The sequence below is a fragment of the Aotus nancymaae genome, unplaced genomic scaffold (genome assembly GCF_030222135.1).
Source record: "Aotus nancymaae isolate 86718 unplaced genomic scaffold, 86718_ANA_hifiasm-v0.15.2.pri h1tg000029l, whole genome shotgun sequence".
In the NCBI taxonomy this organism is placed as follows: Eukaryota; Metazoa; Chordata; class Mammalia; order Primates; family Aotidae; genus Aotus; species Aotus nancymaae.
The window spans coordinates 14,072,216-14,097,697 of NW_026988442.1; the positions used below are offsets into that span (position 1 = coordinate 14,072,216).

Consider the following 25,482-nt stretch of genomic DNA (forward strand, 5'->3'; position numbering starts at 1 on the left):
GAGCTTACATGGGAAAGCTGACCTGTGGGGAATGGTCAGCCTCAACCGCTCTACCTCATGATCCCTTGTTTCCTTCTCAATTCTGAATAAGAAGGAATACTAAAGAGAGCCCAACCCTAGCCACTGCCTTCTGCCAAAACATCATGCCTGAAGTGAAACGGTCCTCATTTAGATACTTCGCATTTGTCTCAGATGAGACCGTGGCCCTGGACTCAGACCAACCTGAGTTGGACTTCAGGTGTCATATCCCTGTATGATCTTGGATCAGATCATTTGGCCTAACTCCCCATTAGTTAAATATGGCAGTAATACTACCTTAGAGCCAAAGTCTAAGAATACAAAACATATAAGCAACAATTGTGGAAGATTCAATTAAGCGGGGACTTCCCAGCAGTCTGTATGGCTCAGAGATTAAAACCAAAGGTCTCTGCCAGGCCAGGTGGTTCACACCTGTACTCCCAACACATTGGGAAACCAAGGCAGGAAGATCGCTTAAACCATGTTAGAGACCAGCGTGGGCAAAAAATAGCAAGACCTTATCTCTATTAAAAATAATTTTTAAAAAATATTTCATCCTGGTGTTCAAGGCCTCTCCCTCCTGACTCAGGCTACCTGTCCAGCCCTCCATAGCTCCTCCTACACCACAGCCAAACAACTCTTCCCATATTCCCTCACTCAGACTCTTGCTTAAGCTGTATCTGCTGCCTGTAATACCCTTGGCTTTAACTTCTCCTACTAAAAATCTTCAGTTCTTTCAAAATCCAGCAAAAGCACCACCTCTTCTTGGATGCCTTTCTCCTACTGTTGCCAGACACTGAACTCTTAAACTGAGCAGAAAAGCTGAGCACAGTGGCTCACACCTGTAATCCCAGAACTTTGGGAGGCAGAGGCGGGCAGATTACCTGAGCTCAGGAGTTCGAGACTAGCCTGGCCAACATGGCAAAACTTCATCTCTACTAAAAACATCAAAATTAGCCAGGAGTGGTGGCAGGCTCCTATAATCCAGCTACTCAGGAGACTAAGGCAGGAGAATCACTTGAACCTGGGAGGCAGAGGTTGCAGTGAGCCAAGATCGCACCACTGCACTCCAGCCTGGGCAACAGAGTGAGACTTTGCCTCAAAAATATAAATAAATAAACAAACAAATAAAACAAAACTGAGCAGAAAAAGGAAAGTGCCAGGAGATGGCAAAGCTGTCTATGTACCTGCTTTCACCTTTTAGCTTGAGATCCTAGCCAGCTGGGATCAGATCTCAAACATCACAGCATGCCCTTCAGGCCTTCCATTCAGTGAGTGGATGGCCCTTAGGACAGTCTCCAATTACCCCCTCCCAGGAGGGCTCTTATTTTTCTTTGATTTCCAAGATCAGAACAGGGGTTCAGTAAATGATCATTTAGGGAAATAGGAGGAAGTCCAACTTCCCACCTGCCTTCCTATGATTCAAATCATGATGAGGCCTCTTGTGTGACTTTAGGAAAGTCACCTCTATAAATCTGAATTCTTGTCTATGAAATTAAGATAATAATATTACTAAGATTGTTGTGAGTATAAAGTAAATCAACTGCAGAGCCACCGGCACCCAATATGTGCGCAATAAATAATAGTTCCCCCAAGGCACACTGGATTAATCCAAAGAAAAGTATAAATGGGGAGGAAAAAATTGAATAGAACCAAAAAATAAGGTAGAGGAAACAAATACAGAGATTACAATAATTATAAATGATTCATCTACTAAATGACAGTCTCAAATTAGGTTAAAAACAGTTTACAAAAGACATGTCTGAAAAGATAAGAGTTCCCTCTTTAGGCTGGGTGCGGTGGCGCACATCTGTAATCCCAGCACTTTGGGAGGCTGAGGCAGGCAGATGACTTAAGGTCAGGAGTTCAAGACCAGTCTGGCCAACATGGCAAAACCCCGTCTCTACTAAAAATACAAAAAAAAATTAGCCAACTGTGATCTCAGCTACTCGGGAGGCTGAGGATTACTTGAACCCGGAAGGTGGAGGTTTCATTGAGCCGATTGCACCACTGCACTCCAGCTTAGGCAACAGAGCAAGACTCCATCTCAAAAAAAAAAGAGTTCCCTCTTCACTTTACCCATTCTTTGAAGCCTAAGGACCACCTGCAGCCCTTGCACTGCAGACAAACCCAGTCAATGCTTCATCAGTTCATGACTATAACCCCTTATTCACGGCATAAATTGGTGGCAGTGGATTATCTATAAAATAAAGGCTCAAAATTCTTTTAGGCACCAAGATTTTTATTTACCCACATTCCTGCTTTCTTTTAACATTATAAACATTATAGGCCAAATTATTCTCTTTTTGACCCAGGGTTGATAGAAACCATCTGGTTACAAAGTGGTGGCAGAGCTATGCCTGCTTTTGTTTTTCTGGCCCCTCTTAACCTCTGTCACTTTTCTGTTCTTTCTCAGTTGCCTCTTAACAGTCTATTCTAACCCCTGTAAAACAAGGACTAAAAGTAGTAACCTCATTGCTATGAGGTTTAAGAGAAGGCCCAGCACTAAGCCAGGCCCTGAGGAAAATTCGAACAACAGTTCCTCTTTGCCCTTCAATATACTTTTTTCTCATCTATCTGTCATGCGCTTAGGAACCACTGGACCTGTAAACCAAGCACACAGGTCTAAGCCCACAGACCAGGTGAAGGCCTAGATGGCAAAATATACATGGGCTTTGTGACTCCACTACTGACTTCAAGGCTAAGGAAGGTGAGCAGTTCCAAGACCACTGAGCTCATGGTTCTCATGGCTGGTACCTCCATCATGACCAGGGCTTGAGGAGGGGCCTCTCAGTTCCCACTGCCACACCTGGAACAGTATGAGGGCTGCAGCAGAGGCCAAAAACTGAGTGACCAGCCCCAGAGAGTCCATGGGGGACACTGACAAACCAATCACAAAGTTGGTGCCGTTTGCTGTTAGGGAGGAGAGGCGGGGCCTGGGCAAGGACAGCAGCTGGAAGGCGAAGCGCAGACCTGGCTCTCAGTAGCGATAGTGATCCGGCTTAAAGGGGCCATCACGGGACATGCCCAGGTACTGAGCCTGCTTCTCTGTCAGCTTGGTCAACTTCACGTTCAGCTTGCCCAGGTGGGCTTCAGCCACTGCCTCATCCAGCTGGGGAGAAACAAAGGAAGACCAAGAATCAGTGCCATGCTATGGGACCCCTACGTGTGTCTGGCTGCCAATGGAGGCAGAAGTGTTCTGTTGGGGTATTTGCCGTGTGTGGTACTCACGTTAACCCAGTCTATCCTCACACCCAGACTCAGTTAATGTGTTGTTTTGGCTACCCAGCCCCCCTCAAAAGGGAACCATGCTACACCCTCCCCTCCATGTAGCCCTGACATCAATTACATCAATTATATCTCCTTCCTCATTCTTCAACCCAAGCAGCTAACCAAAACCCTTCTCTGGAATTGGTCTATGGACAGGACATATTTTCCATGATAGGTAGAGACAACGTGCTCCAATCCCACTGGGATCCCTAAACAGAAGGGTGTGTATCAGTCTCAGCTCACCAGTCGCAAGTCTATTTCACAAGTGAAATGAAGGTAGATCCAAGAGACGGAAAGACAGAGCTATTATGACACTGAATCCTAGGTTTCCAGTGTTTGGATCCAAGAATAAAGCTTTTTTGGATTAAACTGGTTCCTTTTTTGATTAAAATGTATCTATAAATTCTTTGATACTCCTTTCTTTAAGAATTAGAGCCTCACCGCCTCCCCCACTCCACCGAGTGATTCATTTCTAATGAATAAAAGAAAGCAGAAGTGACAGTGTATGACTTTGGACACAAGTTCATAGAGACCCTGTGGCTTCCTCCTTGCTCTCCTCTGGATGACTTACTCTGGGGGAAGCCAGATGCCATCTTCTGAGGACATGTAAGCAGCCCTCTGGAGAGGCCCATGCATGAAGAATTGAGACCTCCTGTCAATAGTGATGTGAAGAGGATCTTCCAGACCCAGTCAAACCTTCAGATGATTGCAGCCCTGGCAGAAATCTTGACTGCAACCTCATGAAAGTGCCGGAGTCAGAACTAGCCAGCTAAGCTGATCTCAAATTCTTCACCCACATAAACTGAGATAGTAAATATTTATTTTGAAGCCAGTAAGTGTGGGAGTTAAATTGTTAAGCAGCAATAGATAACTGATACACTGGTTTGAACAGTCTTTCTATCACTTGTGACCAAAAGGATTCTAATACACTGCCATCCTCCTTTTATAAAATGAGGAAATCAATGTTCAGAAAAGTGAAATGACTTGTCCACAAAGCTAGTGAATGAAAGAGCTAGGATTTGAACCCACATCTGTCTGGCTTCAAAGCCCCTAAATGTGTCTCAAACATCCCAGCTTATGGCCTCTAGGGCAGCTTTGAAGAGATTACACAGAAACCAAGGAGGACAGAGGCAAGAGTTAAATAAAAGCAAGCCTTTAACTCTCATGAGCACTGAAATGCATAGACGGAGCCTGAAAAGAAGGTCACGGGGCTGCATGGAGAGAACACTGTACAACTCCAAGTGCTTCCCACTTTCTCAGCTTCTAGCTCTGGATAGGGCCTCTCCTTACCACTTAGGAACCAAGTCCCATCCCATGATGGCAGGGCAGCCTTTGACCACAGCTCAGCCCACAGCTTTTACATTCCCAAGTGGTTTCACATCCACTGTTTGCTTAGAGCCTCCCAAACACCCCTAAGAAGTAGGATGGGTTGGGTTTATCCTTGTATCTTCAGAAGAAACAAGCCTGCAGGTGATGCACTCGGCCTTGAGGCAGGCAACAGCAGGACCAGGGCCCAGCCTAGAACTGAATCCACGTTGGTTCTAGAGGTAGAACAAAGGCCTCCAACCCCCAGAGTACACATTGAATCAACCTTTTGCTTGGCCTAGACTAGCCCAGAGCTTTTCCTTCTCCCAGCACCCTAAGCCAAAAGGTGTGTGTCATGTCATAACGTCAACACCTTGGACAGACAGAGTTAGGTTCTACTCCTGGCCCAACACTTAACACCTGTGAGAGCAAGTCAATCACTAAACCTTAGCTTCCTCAGTCACAGGATGGATCATGCATCTCTCACAGCTGTTACAAAGATCAGTGATACTCGGAGTGGCAAGTGCAAGTAGGTGACTTAATAAATGGTGGCTGCCTTCTCTGTCATTGTTGACCAAGGTACCTTGTGCCTTGCCTACATACAGCATGTGAGGCATGATGCCAAGAATGTCCTGTCCCCAAGCCATGTGTTAGGAACGACGAAGAGAGTGGTAAGGACAGGGCCAGGTGCTGAGGCAGGAGGTAACAGCTTTGCCTCTTTATTTTTATTTTTATTTTTTTTTTGAGACAGAGCTTCACTCTTGTTGCTCAGGCTGGAGTGCAATGGCACCATCTTGGCTCACTGCTACCTCCATCTCCCAGGTTCAAGAGATTCTCCTGCCTCAGCCTCCTGAGTAGCTGGAATTACAGGCATCTACCACCACGCCCAGCTAATTTTTTGTACTTTTAGTAGAGATGGGGTTTCACCATGTTGGCCAGGCTGGTCTTGAACTCCTGACCTCAGGTGATCTACCTGCCTCGGCCTCCTAGAGTGCTGACATTACAGGCATGAGCCACTGTGCCCAGCCAAGGGCTTTGCCTCTTTCACTTTCAACCCTGGCCTTATTTCAAAGGCCTGACCAATTTCTTACCAAAATCACAGCCATATTTCTCCCAACTGGGATCATATAGGGATCAAGTGAGAATCTTTTAACCCCACAAACCAGCTGCACAGAACAAGGTGCCTCTTGAGGTCCTTATGAGTAAAACATTTGGTCCAACAAGACAGTGCCCCAAGGAAATTAGTCATAGGCTGGCCTTGGAGGCAGATGACCTAGGCCTAGAGTAGACATCCAGGCCTCTTCCTACTTATTCCTCAGCTGGCAGAACCTCCCTCCCTCCCTCCCTTTCTCCCTTCCTTCCCTCCTTCCTCGCCTGGCATCTATCTATCTGTCTTTATCTATCTATCTATCTATCTATCTATCTATCTATCTATCTATCTATCTAGATAATGCACCTGGCCAGGGATGTATCATCTTATTACAAGGCCATAAACATGCAGCCTGCAGATTGCACTCAATTTATACACATGTCCAAGTTAACCCACCCTGTTATTTTTTAAATTATAATGAGGCCGGGCGCAATGGCTCACATCTGTAATCTCAGCACTTTGGGAGGCCAAAGTGGGTGGAATCACTTGAGGTCAGGAGTTTGAGACCAGCCTGGCCAACATGGTGAAACCTCATCTCTACTAAAAATACAAAAAAAATTAGCCAGGTGTGGTGGTATGTGCCTGTACAATCCTCAGCTACTCAAGAGGCTGAGGTGGGAGGATCACTTGAACTTAGGAGGTGGAGGTTGCAGTGAGCTGGGATCGTGTCACTGCACTCTAGCCTGGGCAACAGAGCAAGACTCTGTCTCAAAAAACTAAAAATAAAAATAAAATTATAATGAGTTACCTGTATTTGAAAATTATTTCATATAGAGATCTTGGTATCTCTGGCTCTCCTGAAAGGTCAGAAGCCCTGGTCAGGTGGACCTGGGTTCCTAGGTGGCAACCAGCCCTTTACTCCTTCAGCTCTTCCAGTCCTTATTCAGCCAGCGTCACTCATTTACCTGCCCAGCTCCTGTGGGTGTGTGGGTTCATGACTCTAATCTCAGGAAATACTCATAATCCTGAAGGGGGGTGCTATTACCTTCATTTCACAGAGGAGGAAACAAAGACACAGAGAAATTAAAGAATCTGTCTGGATTACACAACCTCTAAGTGGTGGGGCTAAGATTCAAACCAGGGTGTGTCCTGCTCCAAGGCCCAGACTCTTCCCACCACTCAGTTGCTGCTCTGCTGTGCTCCAGGGAGTCACTCCCCACTGTGGGCCTCAGTTTCTTCTTCTGTCAATGGGGAGAATGACTTCTGCACTGTAGAGGACCCCATGAGGGCCTCCAAGAGGGCAGACAGGCAAGCACTTTGTAAACTCTGGCAAGCCCTGTGTGGGGATCCCGGGGTTAGAGACGTAACCCTTGGCCTGAGGTAGAAGAAAGAACCAACCTTCTTGGGCAGGAAGTGAACCCCAACGGGGTACTTGTCAGGGTGAGTCCACAGCTCGATCTGCGCCATCACCTGGTTGGTGAAGGAGTTACTCATCACAAAGCTGGGGTGGCCCATGGCACAACCCAGATTGACCAGCCGACCCTCCGCCAGCAGGATGATGCGGCGCCCATTCTTCAGCCGGTACCGGTCCACCTACACGCAAGCAGAGTGACAGTGAGGGCAGGCAGGGCCCTGCTCCTACAGCCCACCCCTGCCACAGCCCACCCTCTGGTCAGGCAGGCTTCCCTGCCTCCAACAGTGCCCATGAGGCGTCTGAACTGCCCCAAAACAACCTCTAGCACATGGCCTGACACAAACAGTAACAGCCGATATTTATTAAGAAACGCCGAGCTGCAGAACACACAGTTCTGCTATTAGAACTTTATGTGCTGACACTTGTAACATGCTTGGCACATATGAGGTACTTAGTAAGTAGCAGCTAATGTTATTGTTCTGATTACTGTCATCTGCCCTGTACTAAGTCCTTTACAGGGGATTATCATATTTCATCCCAGAAACAAGCCTATGATGTCAGTACTGCTGTCATCCCCATTTCAGACTCAGAAAATGAAGTTTACAAGGGTTAGGTCACTTGTCCAGAGCTACACACTAAGAGGTGGTGTAATTTGAGTCTGGACGGTCTGAGGACATATCCCATGTTCTCAATAACCATGGAGCAGTTCAATGCAGTTTAGTAAAACTTAGTAAAAGCTGTGGTGGGGTGCGGTGGCCTCATGCCTGTAATCTCAGCACTTTGGGAGGCCAAGGCAAATGGGTCACGAGATCAGGAGTTCAAGACCGGCCTGACTTACGTAGTGAAACCCCATCTCTACTAAAAATACAAAAATTAGCTGGGTGTGGTGGCATGTGCCTAGAGTCCCAGCTACTCAGGAGGCTGAGGCACGAGAATCGTTTGAACTTGGGAAGCAGAGGCTGCAGTGAGCCGAGATTGTGCCACTGCACTCCAGCCTGGGCAACAGAGCAAGACTCCATCTCAAAAAAAAAAAGCTGAATGCTGTGGCACTCACATTGGAATCACCTTAGAAGCTCTAAAAAATGAGGATATCCTGGCCTCATTCCCAGAGACTCCTATTCGTGTAACCCACAGTGTGGCTCCCAGGTGACTGCCAGGTTGAGAACTCTCCGTTTAGTAGGTAAGTGAACGTGAAGTGGAAATCCCCGGCCTCAGTGCCCCAGTCCTCCGTCTGTCCCAGCTGTCTGAATGCACAGACTTGCTTTCTCCCCACTCCCAGCTCTTCCCTTGCCATCCCTCCACCCTCACATAGCCTCCTGAACATTTCCCCAAAAGCCCACGTTTCCAAACTGCTTCAGAGGCCTAGTACTGGTCCAAGGAAAGGTCTCTGATGACCATCAAGCATTGATTAATGCTTCAGCCAATAAGCACTCACTGATACCCATCTAAGCCCCTTGCAGGGACACATCAACCTGGACTCTACCCTCCTGATAAAACAGTCGGGCAGAGACCAAAGCCAGTGATGGATGCTGCACTAGGGGTCTATAGTAGAGTGTGGGCATTGCCTCTGCCAGATAAGCTGGCCAGGAAAGGGGTCTCTTTTTTTTAATTTTTTTTTTTTAATGGAGTCTTACTTTGTCATCCAGGCTGGAGTGCAGTGGCGTGCTCTCAGCTCACTGCAACCTCCACCTCCCAGGTTCAAGCAATTCTCCTGCCTTAGCCTCTGGAGTAGCTGGGACTACAGGCACCAGCCACCATGCCCAGCTAATTTTTTGTATTTTTAGTAGAGATGGTTTCACTATGTTGGCCAGGCTGGTCTCCAACTCCTGACCTCAAGTGATCCACCTACCTCGGCCTTCCAAAGTGCTGGGATTACAGGTGTGAGCCACCATGCCTGGTCAGAAGGGGATCTCTTGAGCTGGGCTAAGAAGATGGATAAAGAAAAGGGCATATGTTCTGTTCCAAACAAACGGAGATATCTGGACAGATGAGCAGAAGCAGGAGCTGCAGTGGGTATTCAGGGAGTGGTCAAATACAGCTGAGTGCAGAGATCCTTGAGAGGACAGATAAGAAATAAAGCTGGGCAGAAAGCTGGCAAGACTGTCAAGGATGTTGAGGGTGGGAAGAGTCCAGCTTTGGAGGGCAGCTTGGCAGAAAGATGCCCATCACCCCAGTGTAGCCCTGTGATGCCTTTGCAGGAGGAGGTCTGGCTGGCTCTCAGGGGTGTGACTGCCATGGGGTGGCCTGCCCTGCCCACCCCCATACTGTGATGAGTGGCAGACCTTCTAGGCAGAGATGGAGGTGCCCTCTGCATAGCCAGGAGTTGACACCCTAGACTAGCGCAGGACCTAGCCAAGGAGAACTCCCACACAGGAGCAGAGGGCCGGAGGGGAGCAGTGTAGGGGTTGTGGGTTCAGAGAGCTGCCTGTCTGCCTCTCTGGGACTTGGGCTTCTGGTGTGGCTGTGACTGGGTGGGTGTCAGGGCTTTGGCCAACTCTGTTTCTACATCTTCCATACCATATCTCAAAGACAGCACAGCATCAACTCAAAGAACCTCACATTAAGTGGGCTTTTCTCCCTTTAAAAAATGTGATGGGCCTGGTGCAGCAGCTCACGCCTGTAATCCCAGCACTTTGGGAGGCCAAAGCAGCAAGATAGCTTAAGCTCAGGCGTTTGAGACCAGCCGGGACAACATAGCAAGACCTTGTCTCTACAAAAAATAAAAAAATAGCCAGGTATAGTAGTGCACACCTGTAGTCCCAGGTACTTGGAAGGCTGAGACAGGAGGATCAGCTCCTTCAGCCCAGGAGGTCAAGGCTGCAGTGGGCCATGATCGTGCCACTGCCCCCTAGCTTGGGTGACAGAGTGATATATCTCTTTATATAACAGTTATCTCCTGAGGACCAATTACAGGAGAGATTGCCCAGTCAAAGAGTTTGCTTAACTTTTTTTTTCTTTTTTTTGAGACAGAGTCTCGTTCTGACGCCCAGGCTGGAGTACAGTGGTGCGATCTTGGCTCACTGCAACCTCTGCCTTCCAGGTTCAAGCGATTCTCCTGCCTCAGCCTCCTGAGTAGCTGGAAGTACAGGCGTGCATCACCACTCACGGCTAATTTTTGTATTTTTAATAGAGACAGGGTTTGACCATGTTGGCCAGGTTGGTCTCAAACTCCTGACCTCAAGTGATCCGCCCGCCTTGGCCTCCCAAAGTGCTGGGATTACAAGTGTGAGCTACTGCGCCAGGCCGTGTTTGCTTAACCTTAAAGCTCTTGATATCCAAAGCCAAAATGTCTTCCAGAAACATATTACTTTTATAATCAGAGAAAAAAATGAACCCACAATAATTACAACTCAAGTAAAATGTCATACCCCCAACAAGAACTCGTCTTCCAGTTTCAGTGCCCCAGTGCAAACCTATTCTTTCCCAGCTCAGTGCATGGGCCTGCTCCTCACACAGTGGTCCAACTCCTGACCTCAAGTGATCCACCCGCCTCAGCCTCCCAAAGTGCTGGGATTACAGGCGTAAGCCACCGTGCACAGCCCAGCTAGTTTTTTTTGCATTTTTAGTAGAGATGGGGTTTCACCATCTTGGCCAGACTGGTCTCAAACTCCTGACCTCAGGTGATCTGCCCGTCTCAGCTTCCCAAGGTGCTGGGATTACAGGTGTGAGCCACAATGCCCGGCCAAAGCTGTGTCCTTTGTGACTCTACCTTCATCCTGACCCCACATGCCGTCCATCCATCGCCAGCACTCCCCAAGGCAGCCATCATCCCCTGCAGGGACTGTAAGAGCCTCCTCCAAAAGCCTCCCTCCCCACCACTCACCGTCATTGCTTTCATTCTGCACACAGTAGCTAGAGTGATCTTTCTAAAACTACAGCCTCACCACATACAGCTCACCTGCCTGATACCTTCTGGGATGCCAGCTGTCCTCGAGATAAGGTTGGCCCCATCTCCAGCTGGCTCTGACACTAGGCCCTCTTCTCCCCATCTCACTGCATAGGTTGCCACAGTCTCCTCAGCTCCCCTCCCTGGCAGCCAGCACTCCTCTGTGTTCCCATCTGCCCAGCCCGCTGGCAGGGTGGGAGCTTCTCACCTGCGGCTTGATGTTCACCTTCTCCACAGCATTCTCGTTGAGCCACTTGACATCGATCTCCACATCAAAGTGTCCAATGTTACACACGATGGCATCATCCTTCATTTGCTCAAAGTGCCTGTCAGGCAGCCCAAGACCACGGAAGATTGTCAGGGACAAAGAGCTGTCCCAACCCTGCCCTCCTCCCTCACTCCCCAGGACCCCCAAGGGGCACCTACCGGCCAAGGATGATGTCAACACAGCCTGTGGTGGTGACGAAGATATTGCCCTCCTGACAGGCCTCATCCATGGTGGTCACCTCATAGCCTGTGCAGAGACAGTGGCTGAGGGTCATCTACGGTGCCTGTGCCCTTCCCTCTGGCCGCAGTGGCTGACAACCAACGCTTGCCCTATCCTACCCTCCATGGCGGCCTGCAGTGCGTTGATGGGGTCAATCTCGGTGATGATGACACGGGCCCCGAAACCCCGCAGGGCCTGGGCACAGCCCTTGCCCACATCGCCATAGCCTGCTACCACTGCTACCTTGCCGGCAATCATCACGTCTGTGGCCCGCTTGATGCCATCTATGAGGGACTCCCGGCAGCCATAGAGGTTGTCAAACTTGCTCTGAAAGGAGAGGGAGTAAGGATACAATGGGGGCCTGCAAGGCCCTGGGGCCAGGACCACTTGGCCTCAGAATACTCGGAAGAGCCCAGGCATCGTGCACCCACTGAGCATCCCGGCCTGGGTGGAAACCCTCTAGCAGCCGATACTCCCACACGCCCTTCACCCCGATCGGCTCCAAGACCTTCTCTCTAATCCTTCTCTGCTGGTTTGGAGGCTTCCTAGGGATCAGTTACCAGGAGAGATTGCCTAGTCAAATACTTTGCTTAACTTGAAAGCTCTTCTTCCCAAAGTCATAAAGCTCCAAACACCCAGCTCTAAAACCTCCTTCTAAATGCACTCATTAGCCTTGGTCTATAACCGCTCTTGCCCCCTCAAATGAGGGCTTCACGTCCCTAGCCTCAGCCTTCCTGGACACTCTTCTTCAGAGGCCTCGCACTGAGCTGCAGCCACTGCAGTGGGAGCCAGACCCCAGCTCACCTTGGTGACGGAGTCATTGACGTTGATGGCAGGCACCTTCAGGATCCCATTGGCCATCATCTTGTAGAGGTTGTGGACCCCAGTCGTGGTCTCCTCAGAGATGCCTCGGATGCCTAAACAAGAGGGAACAGGGCAAGCCTCAGAGACACCTCACCTGAGTGCACGCAAATTCCTCATCTTTGCCCCCTGAAGTCAATCCTCTTTCTGGGTTCCCATCTCTGTGACTGATCCCACAGGCCCCCCAATCACCCAGACCAGCATGAGCAAGGAGTCCCCGACACCCTCCTAGGGAAAGCCACTGCCAGACCTAGTGACTCTGCCTCCCAGCAACTCCCAGCTTCTCCATTCTCACTGCTGCTGCCCTAGGCCCTGACCCTGTCTCCTGCCACAACACATCCTCCATGCAGCAGCCATTTCTAACATGTGTCTTCTCAGAGAAATCTTCTGAATGCCCTCCAATTATTTCCCCTTGCGCTGTGAATCAAACACTTTTCTATTGGCCTGTTAGGCCTGAACACATCTGGCCTTCATGAAAGCTCACACCATATCCCATAATACCCCCCAGTGAAGGCTCCCTTTGTTCACTGCTATCCTGCGGGCCTCTCTTCTGTTTCCTGAACACTCCAGCTTTTTCTGCATCCAGGCCTCTGTACTCCCTGTACTCCCCGTGCCTGCTTTGAACAAAGCTGGCTCCCTCTCAGCTATTTCCAGCCACGGCCCTGTGTCTGCCCTTGGGCTGTCAGCTCAGCCATCCTTGCCTCACACTCTGAAGTCAGGAGGCCCCAGCATGAATCCCAGAGCTTGCCATCCTCCCATCTTTTAGATCCTGCTGCTTGAGGCACTGGGAGTCCTGCCAGGCCTGCGGCCATCATGTGGACAAGCAGGCCCCATCCAGTACCCAGCCCACCTGCCCCACGCTGCTCACCTGGCAGGAGCTGTGGGTACTTGGTGTGGATGAGGTTGGTGAGGTCGCCTCCGTCGTCCAGAATCATGTTGAGGGGCCCGTCCTTGAAGTACAGCGTCTGCTCAATGCACCACAGGTACTCCTCATCCGTTTCGCCCTTCCAGGCATACACTGGAGGGTGAGTGGCATATCAGGGCTTGGACTTCCCCAACTTGTACCTGCTCCCGGGAACAACCCTGGCAGAGCCAAAACTACCTCCTTCCCAGTTCCCATCCTCAGCCACCTCTGGCCCCTCTGGGGACTCAGCAGTGATAAGAATACAACTTGGAGCCAGATAGATCTGGGTTCAAATCCTGGCTCTGCCACTTGCCAGCTCTGTGACCTTGGGCAAATCACTTCACCTCTCTGAGCCTCAGTTTTCTGCTCTATAAATAGGGCTTAGAATAGTATGGATTAAGTGAGACGGAAGCCATGTATAGCCCCCTAGATGTAAATATCAGGAAATAATTATTTCCTTTCCCATCCCCTTCTGCCTGGGCCCCAAGGACTAGGGCATCAACCCTGAGTGACCAGGGCTCCATGCCCCATAATGCCTCCCCCTCAGCTGGATCCACGAGGCAGGATCCAGGGTTTGCTCTGCACTGAAAGGACTGTAGCACCAGCAGCCTCTGGGATGGGGGGAGTCTCAGGCAAAGTTTGGCCAAAAAATGACTAAGTGCAGCTACCATGTATGGGACATTTGCTTTCTGCCAGACATGACTCTAAATCCTTCATGTCCCATCTTGTTTTTCCTCATAGAGACCCTGTGAGGCAGCCATGACCATTATCAGCACTTACAGATTCCCAGAGAGGGGCTGAGACACACTTGGGCCACTCCACATGAAATTCCAGAACAGACGCCAGAACTAAGGGCTACAACTGCCAGTCCACACTCCTCCCATGTGGCATGACTAGGGCACAGGTGTGGGGTTCCCAGGAGCCTCTTGTGAGCAAAGGACACTGGCCAAGCAGAGCCAGCTTCTCCTCTCCGCAACTGGAGCAGACAATGGTCTTATAAATTGCAGTGAGCTGAGATCGCACCACTACACTACAGCCTGAGCGAAGGAGCAAGACTCCATCTCAAAAAAAAAAAAAGAAAAGAAAAAACGAAAAGAAAACAAGGCCTTTCCCAGATGGAAGCCATGGTGCCCAGCCAAGGCTGAGGAATGGGGACCATGCCCATTCAGCCCTGGTCAGTCTGTGAAGGAGCCCTGTACCACCCTCTCCTCTCTACCTATGGTTGGTTAGAAGAAATCTTGAATGTCCTCTTTAATCACTGGGTCAAATCTAACCACTCCCCTCCCTAAGTCCAAGCAGACATGTGCCCAGCCTGTGAAAACTCCTTTCTCATTAGTCTTAGTCCTTCCTCAGTCCTTTAACCGCCATACCCTAAGCAGTGAATCGTTTTCTGCCCTGTAGCCCTCCCCAGTTCTTTAGAAACAGATCCACAACCTTCCTTTAATGAACTTCCCTTCCTCTACATCATGTAGTTCCCAATAATAAGATCTTGCCCTTCCTGGTCACATGGCTTGAGTTGGGTCAAAAAACAACTTCCACAGGATTTTAGATGATGATGGGACAAAGCAGCTCTTTCCTATGGGTGGCTGGGTAGGATTTTGTGGCCGTGACTCCTCTCCCCTGCTGTAGTGTAAGGAAGCCTGTTGCTGTAGCAGTCAGTGAAGCAAACAGAGCAGAGCCCCTTCATAAATCCCACGTCCCAGCAGTAAGCAGGACTCACCTGGAATGCCAGCCTTGGCAATGGCAGCTGCCGCATGGTCCTGGGTGGAGAAGATGTTGCAGCTGGACCACCGCACCTGGAAAGAGCCGTCAAAACAAGGCTGTTGGTCACTGACGGCTCAAAAGTACCAGGTACACTGGGCAAGGAAAAGTGAGAGCTCTTCAGGTAGGGGGAGAGGCTTGGGATCTAGGCACAGCAAGCTCTAGGATCATAGGCTGGGGATGCTGGGTGGGCAGATAGGAGCCAGAGCAGTGATGAGATCCAACTCAGGTTTTGTTTTTTTTATTTTTTGGGTTTTTTTTTTTTTTGAGACAGAGTTTCATTCTTATTGCCCAGGCTAGAGTGCAATGCGTGATCTCAGCTCACTGCAACCTCCAGCTCCAGGGTTTAAGCAATTCTCCTGCCTCAGCCTCCCTAGTAGCTGGGACTACAGGCATGCCCCACCATACCTGGCTAATTTTTGTGTTTTTAGTAGAGATGGGGTTTCACCGTGTTAGCCAGGATGGTCTTGATCTCCTGACCTCGTCATACACCCACCTCGGCCTCCCAAAGTGCTAGGATTACAGGTGTGAGACGCTGCGCCCAGCCCTGACTCAGGTTTTTATGCTGGTGCCGTGTGGAAAGGAAAGGGTGGAAACAAGGGGACACCTGAAGAGACTGTTGGAGAAGATTCCAGGCAAGAAATATGACAGTAGCAGTGGAGATGATAAGAAGATGTCCCATCCTGGGTCTACTCTGAAGGCTGCACTGGCCGGATTTGCTGAAGGATGAGTTGTTGAAGTAAAAGGGGTTGGGAGCGGGGAGGAAAGGATGGGGAAGAGATGACTCCCAGATTCTTGAACTGAGGGAACCTAGAAGGCTGGAGTGAAAATTCCATTTATTCACATAGGGAAAGCTTCGGAAAGAGGAGGGGGCAGACAATCCTGAGTCTGTTTGAACATGTTCTGCCTGAGATGAGTACTAGACCTCCAGGTAGTGTCAACGCCCCCGCTCCCGGATATGCCAGTCCGGAGCTCCAGGAGAAGTCCAGGCTAGTACAAAAATGTGGGAGTCATCACCAGATAGATAGTATCTAAAGCTATACAATCAGACCAAGAGTGAATGCTGAAAGGAAAGGTCCAAGGACTGAGCCCCGAGTCCCTCTGTGGGTTTTGGCTGCAATGCCCTGCCCTGCTTTGGGAAACCAGCTTGCTTCTTGACTCTCTGAGACCTTAGGAGACATGTCAATCATTGGCACACATGACCCAGGCTGAAAATCAGAGCTGCCATCATCCTGGCAGCCATGACGGGTCCAGGGAAGGCCTCTGACCCTCAGGAGGGCCAAGGCGAGCAGGCCCTTATAGGACTAAGTGGGACAGGGAGTTGAGTTTTTCCTGCCAGAGCATCAAGCAGGAGGATGCCTTGAGGGCAGCCAACAATTACCTTCCAGCCAGAGAGAAAATCTGCACAACACTCACCACAAAGGATGGCAGCACCGAGAAACAGGGAGGAAACCCAATGAGAGGGAGGAGCCCCGCCAGGCCTGGGGTCGGCACCACACCTGGACGGTCCCCACCCCGGTACAGTCGTCTTCTTCCCTGGCTGAACCCAGGGAGGGCAAGAACTCTGGGGTGATACAGCTGTGGGCCTCACCTCAGCACCCAGGGCGACCAGGGTCTCAATGAGGACGGCCGTCTCCACTGTCATGTGCAGGCAGCCGGCGATGCGGGCGCCCTTCAGCGGCTTGGAAGTTGAGTACCGCTCACGCATGCGCATCAGGCCAGGCATCTCGTTCTCCGCAATGTTCAGGGCCTTGCGTCCCCAGTCAGCCAGACCGATGTCAGCTACCGAGGGAAACAGGTGGGAGCTGGGTAAGCCTCCTCGGCGGTCACTCTGTGGACCCCGGTCCACGTGTGGACTCAATACACTAGGGCTTAGCACTCTGTCACCGCATTCTCTAAATCATTCAACAAGTATTTATGAATCCAGAGTACTCAAGAAAGACAAGGTCCCTGCCTACCTGCACCTTTCTGACTTGTGGGAGAACACATGTAATCAATCACACAGGGACACAAAAATTACAACACAAAGAAGCGCCCCTTTGAAAAACAGCTCAGATGATACTGCCTACTACCCTCCTTTCTGCTGACACCCACCAACCTCCAGGTCACTCCTTACTCCCTAAATATGTTAGCTGCTGGGTCTCCATCTTCCTCTCTGTCATCGCTCTCAGTGATTCAACGCTCTAACACCTTGGATTTGACAGTTTCTTGATCTCCTTTTAGATGTGAAAATGCTTCCCCACTCCTGTCCACCTGGAGGAACTCACCAGTATAACTAACACTCTTGGCCTCTCTGCCCCAGTGGGGGTGGGGTGAGCTTGTCTGACCAGTAAAACTGAGAGGAATAAATGGTGTGCTCAGTTTAGCTCTCTCTTCTTTTTGCAAGCAAGTACCCACCTGCCCACTTGCAGGAAGCCGCTGTTCTCTGCTTTTCCAGAGATCAGCCTACCCTGGCCCACCTTGCCTGCAACTAACTGGTTGGGTAACTGCTGAATCTGGGAGTTCAGTCAGCAGAATCATTTGGATTTCATACTATACTAATCTATATCCTCTGGCTTCGAGCTATTAGCAATAAAAGGTATATTTCGGGTGCTGTCTGCCACCTAAAATGTCTCAAATTTGTTCAAATTCTTAGGCAGGAAAGAAGGATACTATTATGAGCTAACTCACTATCTCAATACTCTTCCCTCTGATCATCTCACCTTCCTCTCTCCCCTACCACACTAGTCCATTTCCAAGGTCATACCCTACCTAGGTCAGTACCTAGATCAAAGTTTGCAGACTTCCCTAATAAGGGATGTTCCTTTGGCATGCTTGTAAATCACCCCTGGAAAATCTGATTCAGCAGGTCTAAGACTTCCGATGATTTTTATCTTTAGGGAAGCTTAGATCCTCCCAATCACCCAAAGAGGTAGACGATGAGAGGCAAAGGACTCTGTAGAGAATTAGATAATCTAAGAATTTAATAATCAATAAAACTGTCTAAGTCAGTCAGCTTCCTACAGTGCATTGAAACAATTTCAGAGATGAAACATGCCTCCCCCATGAGAGAACACTCCTCTGTGCCTCAACTCAAGCCCACCTTACCCCAGCCCTCCTACCCTGGTAGGCCATCACCAATGATAGCACTCCTTGGAAATCTGGACTTCAAGCACCCAACTCTAGCCATGTCTCATCTTTCCACTTTTCTCCCTCTAGAGCCCCAGTTCCAACAAAGCTGTGGCCTGTCAGGTCAGAACTTCTATTCCACTCATTCTACCAATTTCTACTGTCCCTTCTGCCTTCTGCCCTCTTTCCCTTTGAGAACTCACTTGGTAAAACTCTCAGCCCAATTAAACCTGACCCTCCACTGCACTGGAGCCACTGAACCCAGCAGGAGGACAATCACAACCACACCAAGACATCACATTCATTCATTCATTCATTCATTCATAGAAGAAGTCTGGCTCTGTAGCCCAGGCTGGAGTGCAGTGGTACAATCTCGATTCACTGCAACCTCCGCCTCCTGGGTCCCAGTTCAGGCAATTCTGCCTCAGCCTCCCTAGCTGGGATTACAGGAACTCGCCACCATGCTTGGCTAGTTTTTGTATTTTTAGTAGAGACGGGGTTTCACCTTTTTGGTCAGACTGGTCTCAAACTCCTGACCTCGTGATCCACCCACCTCGGCCTCCAAAAAGTGCTGGGATTACAGGCGTGAGCCACTGTGCCTGGCCAAGACATCACCTTTATTAAAACCCTAAAAGACACGGCTGGGCACGGTGGCTCATGCCTGTAATCTCAGCACTTTTTGGAGGCCGAGGCAAGTGGCACGAGGTCAGGAGTTTGAGACCAGTCTGACCAACAAGGGGAAACCCTGTCTTTACCAAAAATACAAAAACTAGCCAAGCGTGGTGGCACACACCTGCAATCCCAGCTACTTGTAATCCCACTTACTTGTCCTCCTTCCAGAAACCCTTTCTTTACTTGGCTTCTGCTACTCTGTCCTCCTGTGCTTTTCCACCTACCTTCCTGGTTCTTCTTCAGATAACAGACTCTAATATTAGTTTGGGAGCCTTCTGGGCTCCATCATCTCCTGGTTCTCTAATGTTTACCAATTAAGCTCATCCAGTCTTACAGCTTTACATACCTTCTCTGCAGGGTTCCCACGTATTTATCTCCAGTCCAAACCACTCCCCTGAACTTGAGACTCAGTTTGATCCAACTGCTTCTACAGCACCTCCACTTGGATGTCCAATGGACTTATTCGTGTCATGCTTGAGCCCTCAGGACTCCTTGCCCTGCTACTCCTTACTCTCCCAATCTTCCCATTTTAGGAAATGAAACCCATTCAACCAGCTACTCTGGCCAAAAACTTAAGATTTGATTCCTCTTTTCCTCTTCCGCCTCAATTAGCACGTTTTTGGCTCAACAAGCAAAATATACAAGCAATCCAACTGCATCGCACCACCTTCACCTAAACTGTCACTTCTTAGGCCAGTCATGGTGGATGACGCCTGTAATCCCAGCATTTTGGAAGGCCAAGGCAAGCGATCACTTGAGGTCAGGAGTTCGAGACGAGCCTGGCCAATATGGTGAAACCCCATCTCTACTAAAAATACAAAAAAAGTAGCCAGGCATGGTGGCTCGCACTTGTAATCCCAGCTACTTGGGAGGCGGAGGCAGGAGAATCGCTTGAACCCGGGAGGCGGAGGTTGCGGTGAGTGGAGATCGCGCCACTGCACTCCAGCCTGAAAGACAGAGCAAAACTCCGTCTCAAAAAAAAAAAAAAGAAAGAAAGAAACAGAGAATGCACCAGGATGACTCAAATAGAGGGGGTAAGATGAGTCGGGACTTCAGTCCCAGCAAAGTAGGGAGCCTACAGTTTTTAGGGAGCCAGCATTCAAAGACCAGATTTGTCTTTTGAAAAGACCCCATTGGCTGCTGCGTGGATCTCTGCAGCAAGAGATCCAGGGAGACCCACAAGGAGAGAGACCAGAACTGGGGTAGTGACTATGGAGACAGACAAGTGTCAGATCTGCTCACACAAAATGGAGACAATACTACTTTATCTGTATGTATGCCTGTGCCACCCCTGTCCTTGGGTCACCTATGTGTCTCCAGCACAGCCTCGTGCTGGAGACACAACTGCTTACTGATCATATCTGTCGTCAGAACTGAATGAAAGATCCATGAGAGGGGCTGGCACGTGACAGGGGTGGCAAAGAAAAACAACACAAATCTGAACCTAGTCCGAGTCCCAGCATTTACTAATGAGGAAAGAACTCAGACTGCAGAGAGAAGTCTGCCACAGGTTCCATAGACAATTAGTGGCAGAAGCATAACTGGCAGCCAGGAAGGGCTAGAGCAGAGGCCCCTCTCAAGGCCTTCCTGGGAGGGGCCAGGCTATATGGGAAAATGGGTTATGCTCTGTGCTGCTGTGCTCCACCCCTCCACCACTACATGTCCCTCCAGCTAAAAATAGCTCCTTCAGTGCCCTCGAGGACACTATGCCAGCCCCACAGTTTTCTGTGGGACCCTCAACTCCAAGGGCACAGGAGAGGCTAGATGCTCCAATCTCTGGATCTAAGGACTTGCAGAAGTCACAGGAACAACTGTCCCCAGGACAAGCCAAGAGGAACAGCAAGAACCCCTCTAAACATCAGTTTCTTCATCTGTAAAATGAGGATAATCATCCCTAGCTTACCATGCACCCTAAGTAAAGAAGATGCCATATGATCAAGATCTGGCACACAGCAGGGCCTCCTTCCTCCAGCCCCATCCTGCTGAGCTCCCCCTCTCCCAAATTCAGCTTTATCTCCACCTACACAACCCAGTGCCCCCAATCCTGACCCACTATTCTCTCCATAGTATGACAAGCCCCATTCCAGCTCTACTACTAATATGACCTTGACCTAACTTTTCTGGGTTCAGTTTCATCATCCACACAATGGAGACAGTCTACTCTGGTAGCAACTTGAACTATTTCAACAGAATCTTTGCAAGTCACTTCCCAAGGGCCTCAGTTTCAAGCTCTATATAACGGGATAACGTCCACCTCTACAAAGATTATTCTGTAAATACATGTAAATCACCGGATATACAGCAAGTGTCCCATAAATGTGGATGCCGTTCTCCAGACTTAATAGTGGTTGTGTGTGTGTGTGTGTGCGTGTTTTGTTGTTGGTTTTGTTTTTGAGACGGAGTCTCACTCTGTCACCCAGGCTAGAGTCTGGTGGTGCGATCTCTGCTCACTGTAACCTCCACCTCCTGGGTTCAAGCGATTCTCCTGCCTCAGCCTCCTGAGTAGCTGCAATTATAGGCATGCACCACCATACCTGGCTAATTTTGTATTTTTTAGTTGAGATGGAGTTTCACCATGTTGGTCAGGCTGGTCTCAAACTCCTGACCTCAGATGATCCGCACGCCTCAGCCTCCTGGCTGGAGTGCAGTGGGGCAATCTCTGCTTACTGCAACCTCCGTCTCACACATTCAAACGATTCTCCTGCCTCAGCCTTCCGAGTAGCTGGGATTGCAGGTGCCTGCCACCACACCCAGCTAATTTTTGCATTTTTAGTAGAGACAGGGTTTCGAGACCACCACATTGGCCAGGCTGGTCTCAAACTCTTGACCTCAAGGTGGCCCACCTCCACCTCCCCAAAGTGCTGGGATTACAGATGTTAGCCACCACACCCGGTCTAATTGTGTCAAAGTTACTTGAATAGCTACTAGCCAGACTTAACTGGTATTTGCTGAAAAGCCATTAGGATTGTTTCGCGTGTATTCGCTTGCACACAGTGGTGAAAAGGGTGGTGCGCTCACAGGTCTAGATGGCCTGCGTTCCAATCTTGCTCCATCACCACCAGCTGTAAGACTAGGGGCAAGTTACCTTTGTCTCAGGATTCTCATCATAAAAAGATAACAGTCTCCCTAGAGAGCCATGAAAATAGAATAAAGCTAGAAGGCAGTGCCGAACCCACAGGAAACGCTAAGTAAACGTTAACTATCCCTGGATCACACTTCAATCGGTGGGACAGCAGATTTTTCTAACCACTCCTGCTGGGGGATCCCACAGATTGGGTAACTGGCCCAAAGTCCCCGGGGAGAGGACCGGAGCCGGCCTGGGGCTCGCTTTCCAGGCCTCTCCTCATACACCCTCCGAAGCTCCAGTGCCCTCGCCATCTCTGTAGGAGGCCCAGAGAGGGGTGGACCCTCGTTGGGGCCGCCCAGCTGGACAGGGTCCGGTCCAGGCACAGGAGGCAGGGCGCAGGCCCCCTGTGCGGAGTCCGGCAGGTGTCCGCCGTTCCAGGCCGCGGCCAGGTGTGCTCTCCCTCGGAGCACGCCGCCAGTTTGCGGCTCACAGCCCGCGCGGCCACCCCCGACGTCGCGGGGCACGCTGGGACTCGTAGTCCGCGGCCACCCGGGAAGATCAGCTTATGGCGGCGTGAGAACTCCAACTTCCAGGTAGCTTGGCGCGGCCAGGAATGCGCCAAGCCTGCGATTTCAGGGGGTCCAAAGCGCCCGGAGTCGGCCCTGCGGTCCCCGCCCCGAGCACGCGCCGGGTGGGCGCCGAGCAGCGGCAGCCAGCTGCAGGTCCTGGGACTCACCGACTTTGTAGGGCAGTTTGTCAGACATGCTGGCGACGCTGGTGACGGGCACGGGCGAAGGGGGCTGGGCCTCAGTCAGAGAACAGGCACTGGGCGGGCGACGCGGGACAGGGATATGTGCGTGGCGCCGGCTCCTTTAAATATCTTCCTGGTACTTGCATATTCATGATCCGCTGGGGCGGGGCCCAACGCGCAGGGCGGGGCCAGAGAGGATTTCGATCCCTGCAGAGAAGCCTCAGAATTCCACAAAGCCTGGCCCCAGGGACCTCACGCACCGGTCCGGAAGGAAGCGCCGGGAGAGGCCTGAGACCCAGCCGGGCCGTCCTCTTGCAGATTCAGCCAGTTAATTCAATGTCAAAACCAAGCGGAACTGAAATTCCGCTAGTTCATTTCCCTGTGCCTTAATTTCCTAATCTGTAAAATGGGCCGAATGACACCTACCACACAGATTATTATAAGTAAAGTTGCAGGTCAGGCGCGATGGCTCTCACCTGCAATCCCAGGACTTTGGGAGGCCAAGGCGGGAGGATCACTTGAGCCCAGGAGTTCAAGACCAGTCTGGGTAACACAGAAGACTTCACCTCTTCAAAAAAAAATTCTTTTAAATTAGGCGGGCGTTGGGGTGCGTACCTGTAGTCCCAGCTACTTGGGACGCTGAGGCTGAGGGAGGATGGCTTGAGCCTGGAGATGGAAGCTGCAGTGAGCTATCATCCTGCCACTGGACTCCAGCCTGAGCAACAGAGCAAGACCCTGTCTCAAAAAAAAACAAAAACAAAGTAAAGTTGCCATTTGTCAGGTACCTACCTGACATCCCAAACATTCACCTTACCCCAAGTAACTACCACCCTGAATTTAGGTAAGTTTGCATGCATTTCTTATACTTTTACTGCATATGTATGTCATTAAACAATTCTTTCTGTGTTTACTACCTTTATATATCAACTGTATTTACCCTTCTGCAATTTGCTTTTCTCTGTGAGCATTATATTCCTGAGAGTCATGCATATAGCTTGAATATATTCATTTCTTTGCTGTGTATTGTTCAGTCATCCCTAGGCATGGGAAGCAGGGATCGGTTTCAGGACCACTGTGGACTCCAAAACCCTTCTATGCTCAAGTCCTTCACATAAAATGAGGTAGTATTAGGCTAGGCGTAGTGGCTCATGCCTGTAATCCCAACACTTTGGGAGGCCGAGGTGGGTGGATCACCTGAGGTCAGGAGTTTGAGACCAGCCTGACCAATATGATGAAACCCCTGTCTCTACTAAAAATACAAAAATTAGCCAGGCATGGTGGCAGGCGCCTGTAAGCCCAGCTACTGGGAAGGTTGAGACAGGAGAATCGCTTGCACCCGGAAGGCAGAGGTTGCAGTGAGCCAAGATCGCACTATTGCACTCCAACCTGGGCAACAAGAGCAAAAGTCCATCTCAAAAAAAAGAAGAAAGAGGTAGTATTGGCATATAACCTACGCATATTCTCCGTACACTTTAATCATCTCTAGATTAGTTATGACTAATAATTGTATATGCTATGTAAATAGTTGTTTTGTAATTTATATTATTTTTATAGTTTTTTTTTTAATGCTTTTTTTCCCCTGAAATTTTTTTTTTTTTTTTTTTGAGATGGAGTCTCACTCTTTCGCCCAGGCTGGAGTGCAGTAGCATCATCTAGGCTCACTATAACCTCCGCCTCATGTTCAAGTGATTCTCCTACTTCAGCTTCCCGAGTAGCTGGGACTACAGGCATTCACCACCACACCCAGCTAATTTTTTTTTTTTTTTTCTGTTTTTGAGACAGAGTTTAACTCTTGTTGCCCAGGCTGGAGTGCAATGGTGTGACCTCAGCTCACTGCAACCTCCACCTCCCAGATTCAAGCAATTCTCCTGCCTCACCCTCCCAAGTAGCTGGAATTACAGGTGTGCACCACTACGCCTGGCTAATTTTGTATTTTTAGTAGAGATGGAGTTTCACAATGTTGGTCAGGCTGGTCTCAAACTCCTGACCTCAAGTGATCCACCTGCCTCGGCCTCCCACGGTGATTGCATTACAGGCGTAAGCCATTGCGCCTGGCCTTGAAAACCTTTTTAATATCTATCTGGGAATTCCTCCACCCCTCATGCCACCTCCACCCTTGCCCTCAATCCTCCCAATGCCCTCCCCTCACCCTCCTGTCTCCTTTCTCCCCTTCTCAAGCTTTTTCAGAGATGTCTGCATTCTCCGTCTGCTCTTCATCTTCTCCCATCCAGTTCTCAGCTGTGTGGCGTCCACCCCCAGGTCTCCACTGAAACTGTTCCAGCCAAGGTCATCAGGGAACCTGTCAGAATGTCTTGTGCCTCAGCCTGCATCCCAACCCACCTCCCCACTGCATACCTCCTGCTCTGGCCTTAAACTCTCCTGACTCTCCTCCCATGGTTCCTTCTCCTACAGCACCTTCAAAGGTTGGTGTTTCTTTTTTCCTCTTACTCTGCTCTCTACCTCACACTTATGGCGGCTGTGGCCACTTACATCCAGTTGATCCATGGATCCGTGGACTAAAACACTGCCTCACCCCAGAACTCTTTTTTAAAGAGACAGAGTCTCATTCTGTCATCCAGGCTGGAGTGCGGTGACATAGTCGTAGCCCATGGCAGCCTCAAACTCCTGAACTCAAGCAATCTTCCCACCCCAGGCTCCCAAGGAGCTGGCACTACAGGCATGTGCCACCATACTCAGCTAATTTATTTTATTTTTTTGTAGAGACGGGATCTCACTTTGTTGCCCAGGCTGGTATTGAACTCCTGGCTTTGAGGGATCCTCTTGTCTTGGCCTCCCAAAGTGTTGGGATTACAGGCCTGAGTCACTGCATGCAGCCCTGCTTCGCTTCTGAATCACATTCTCCTTCTTCCCACCCCTGGAGTTACCAC

The 25,482-nt window shown here is 49.9% G+C and overlaps 1 protein-coding gene across 2 annotated transcripts; it reads right to left on the reverse strand.

The window, feature by feature from the left end:
- Window positions 1–2,215: 2,215 nt before the first annotated feature.
- Window positions 2,216–22,711, reverse strand: AHCY (adenosylhomocysteinase). Of its 2 annotated transcripts, none has more exons than XM_012455160.3 (10): window positions 22,580–22,711; window positions 16,588–16,778; window positions 14,956–15,031; window positions 13,200–13,349; window positions 12,275–12,387; window positions 11,590–11,797; window positions 11,410–11,497; window positions 11,192–11,309; window positions 7,082–7,276; window positions 2,216–3,130 (listed from the first exon to the last, which is right to left on the reverse strand). In XM_012455160.3, the coding sequence occupies exons 1-10, from the start codon at window positions 22,605–22,607 to the stop codon at window positions 2,999–3,001; spliced, it is 1,299 nt and encodes a 432-aa protein (XP_012310583.1). In that variant the 5' UTR covers window positions 22,608–22,711; the 3' UTR covers window positions 2,216–2,998. The 2 variants fall into 2 exon arrangements, with proteins under 2 accessions (XP_012310583.1, XP_012310584.1); XM_012455161.3 differs by lacking the exon at window positions 22,580–22,711 and adding an exon at window positions 19,123–19,599.
- Window positions 22,712–25,482: the final 2,771 nt, after the last annotated feature.

Bases quoted from the DNA above. Each gene is read 5' to 3' on its own strand.
- AHCY (XM_012455160.3), bottom strand. From the start codon at position 22,607: ATGTCTGACAAACTGCCCTACAAAGTCG. The intron at 16,779-22,579 runs GTGAGTCCCAGG...TTCCCTCGGTAG, and splicing joins CAAACTGCCCTACAAAGTCG to CTGACATCGGTCTGGCTGAC. The intron at 15,032-16,587 runs GTGAGGCCCACA...GGCTCTTTCCAG, and splicing joins TGGTCGCCCTGGGTGCTGAG to GTGCGGTGGTCCAGCTGCAA.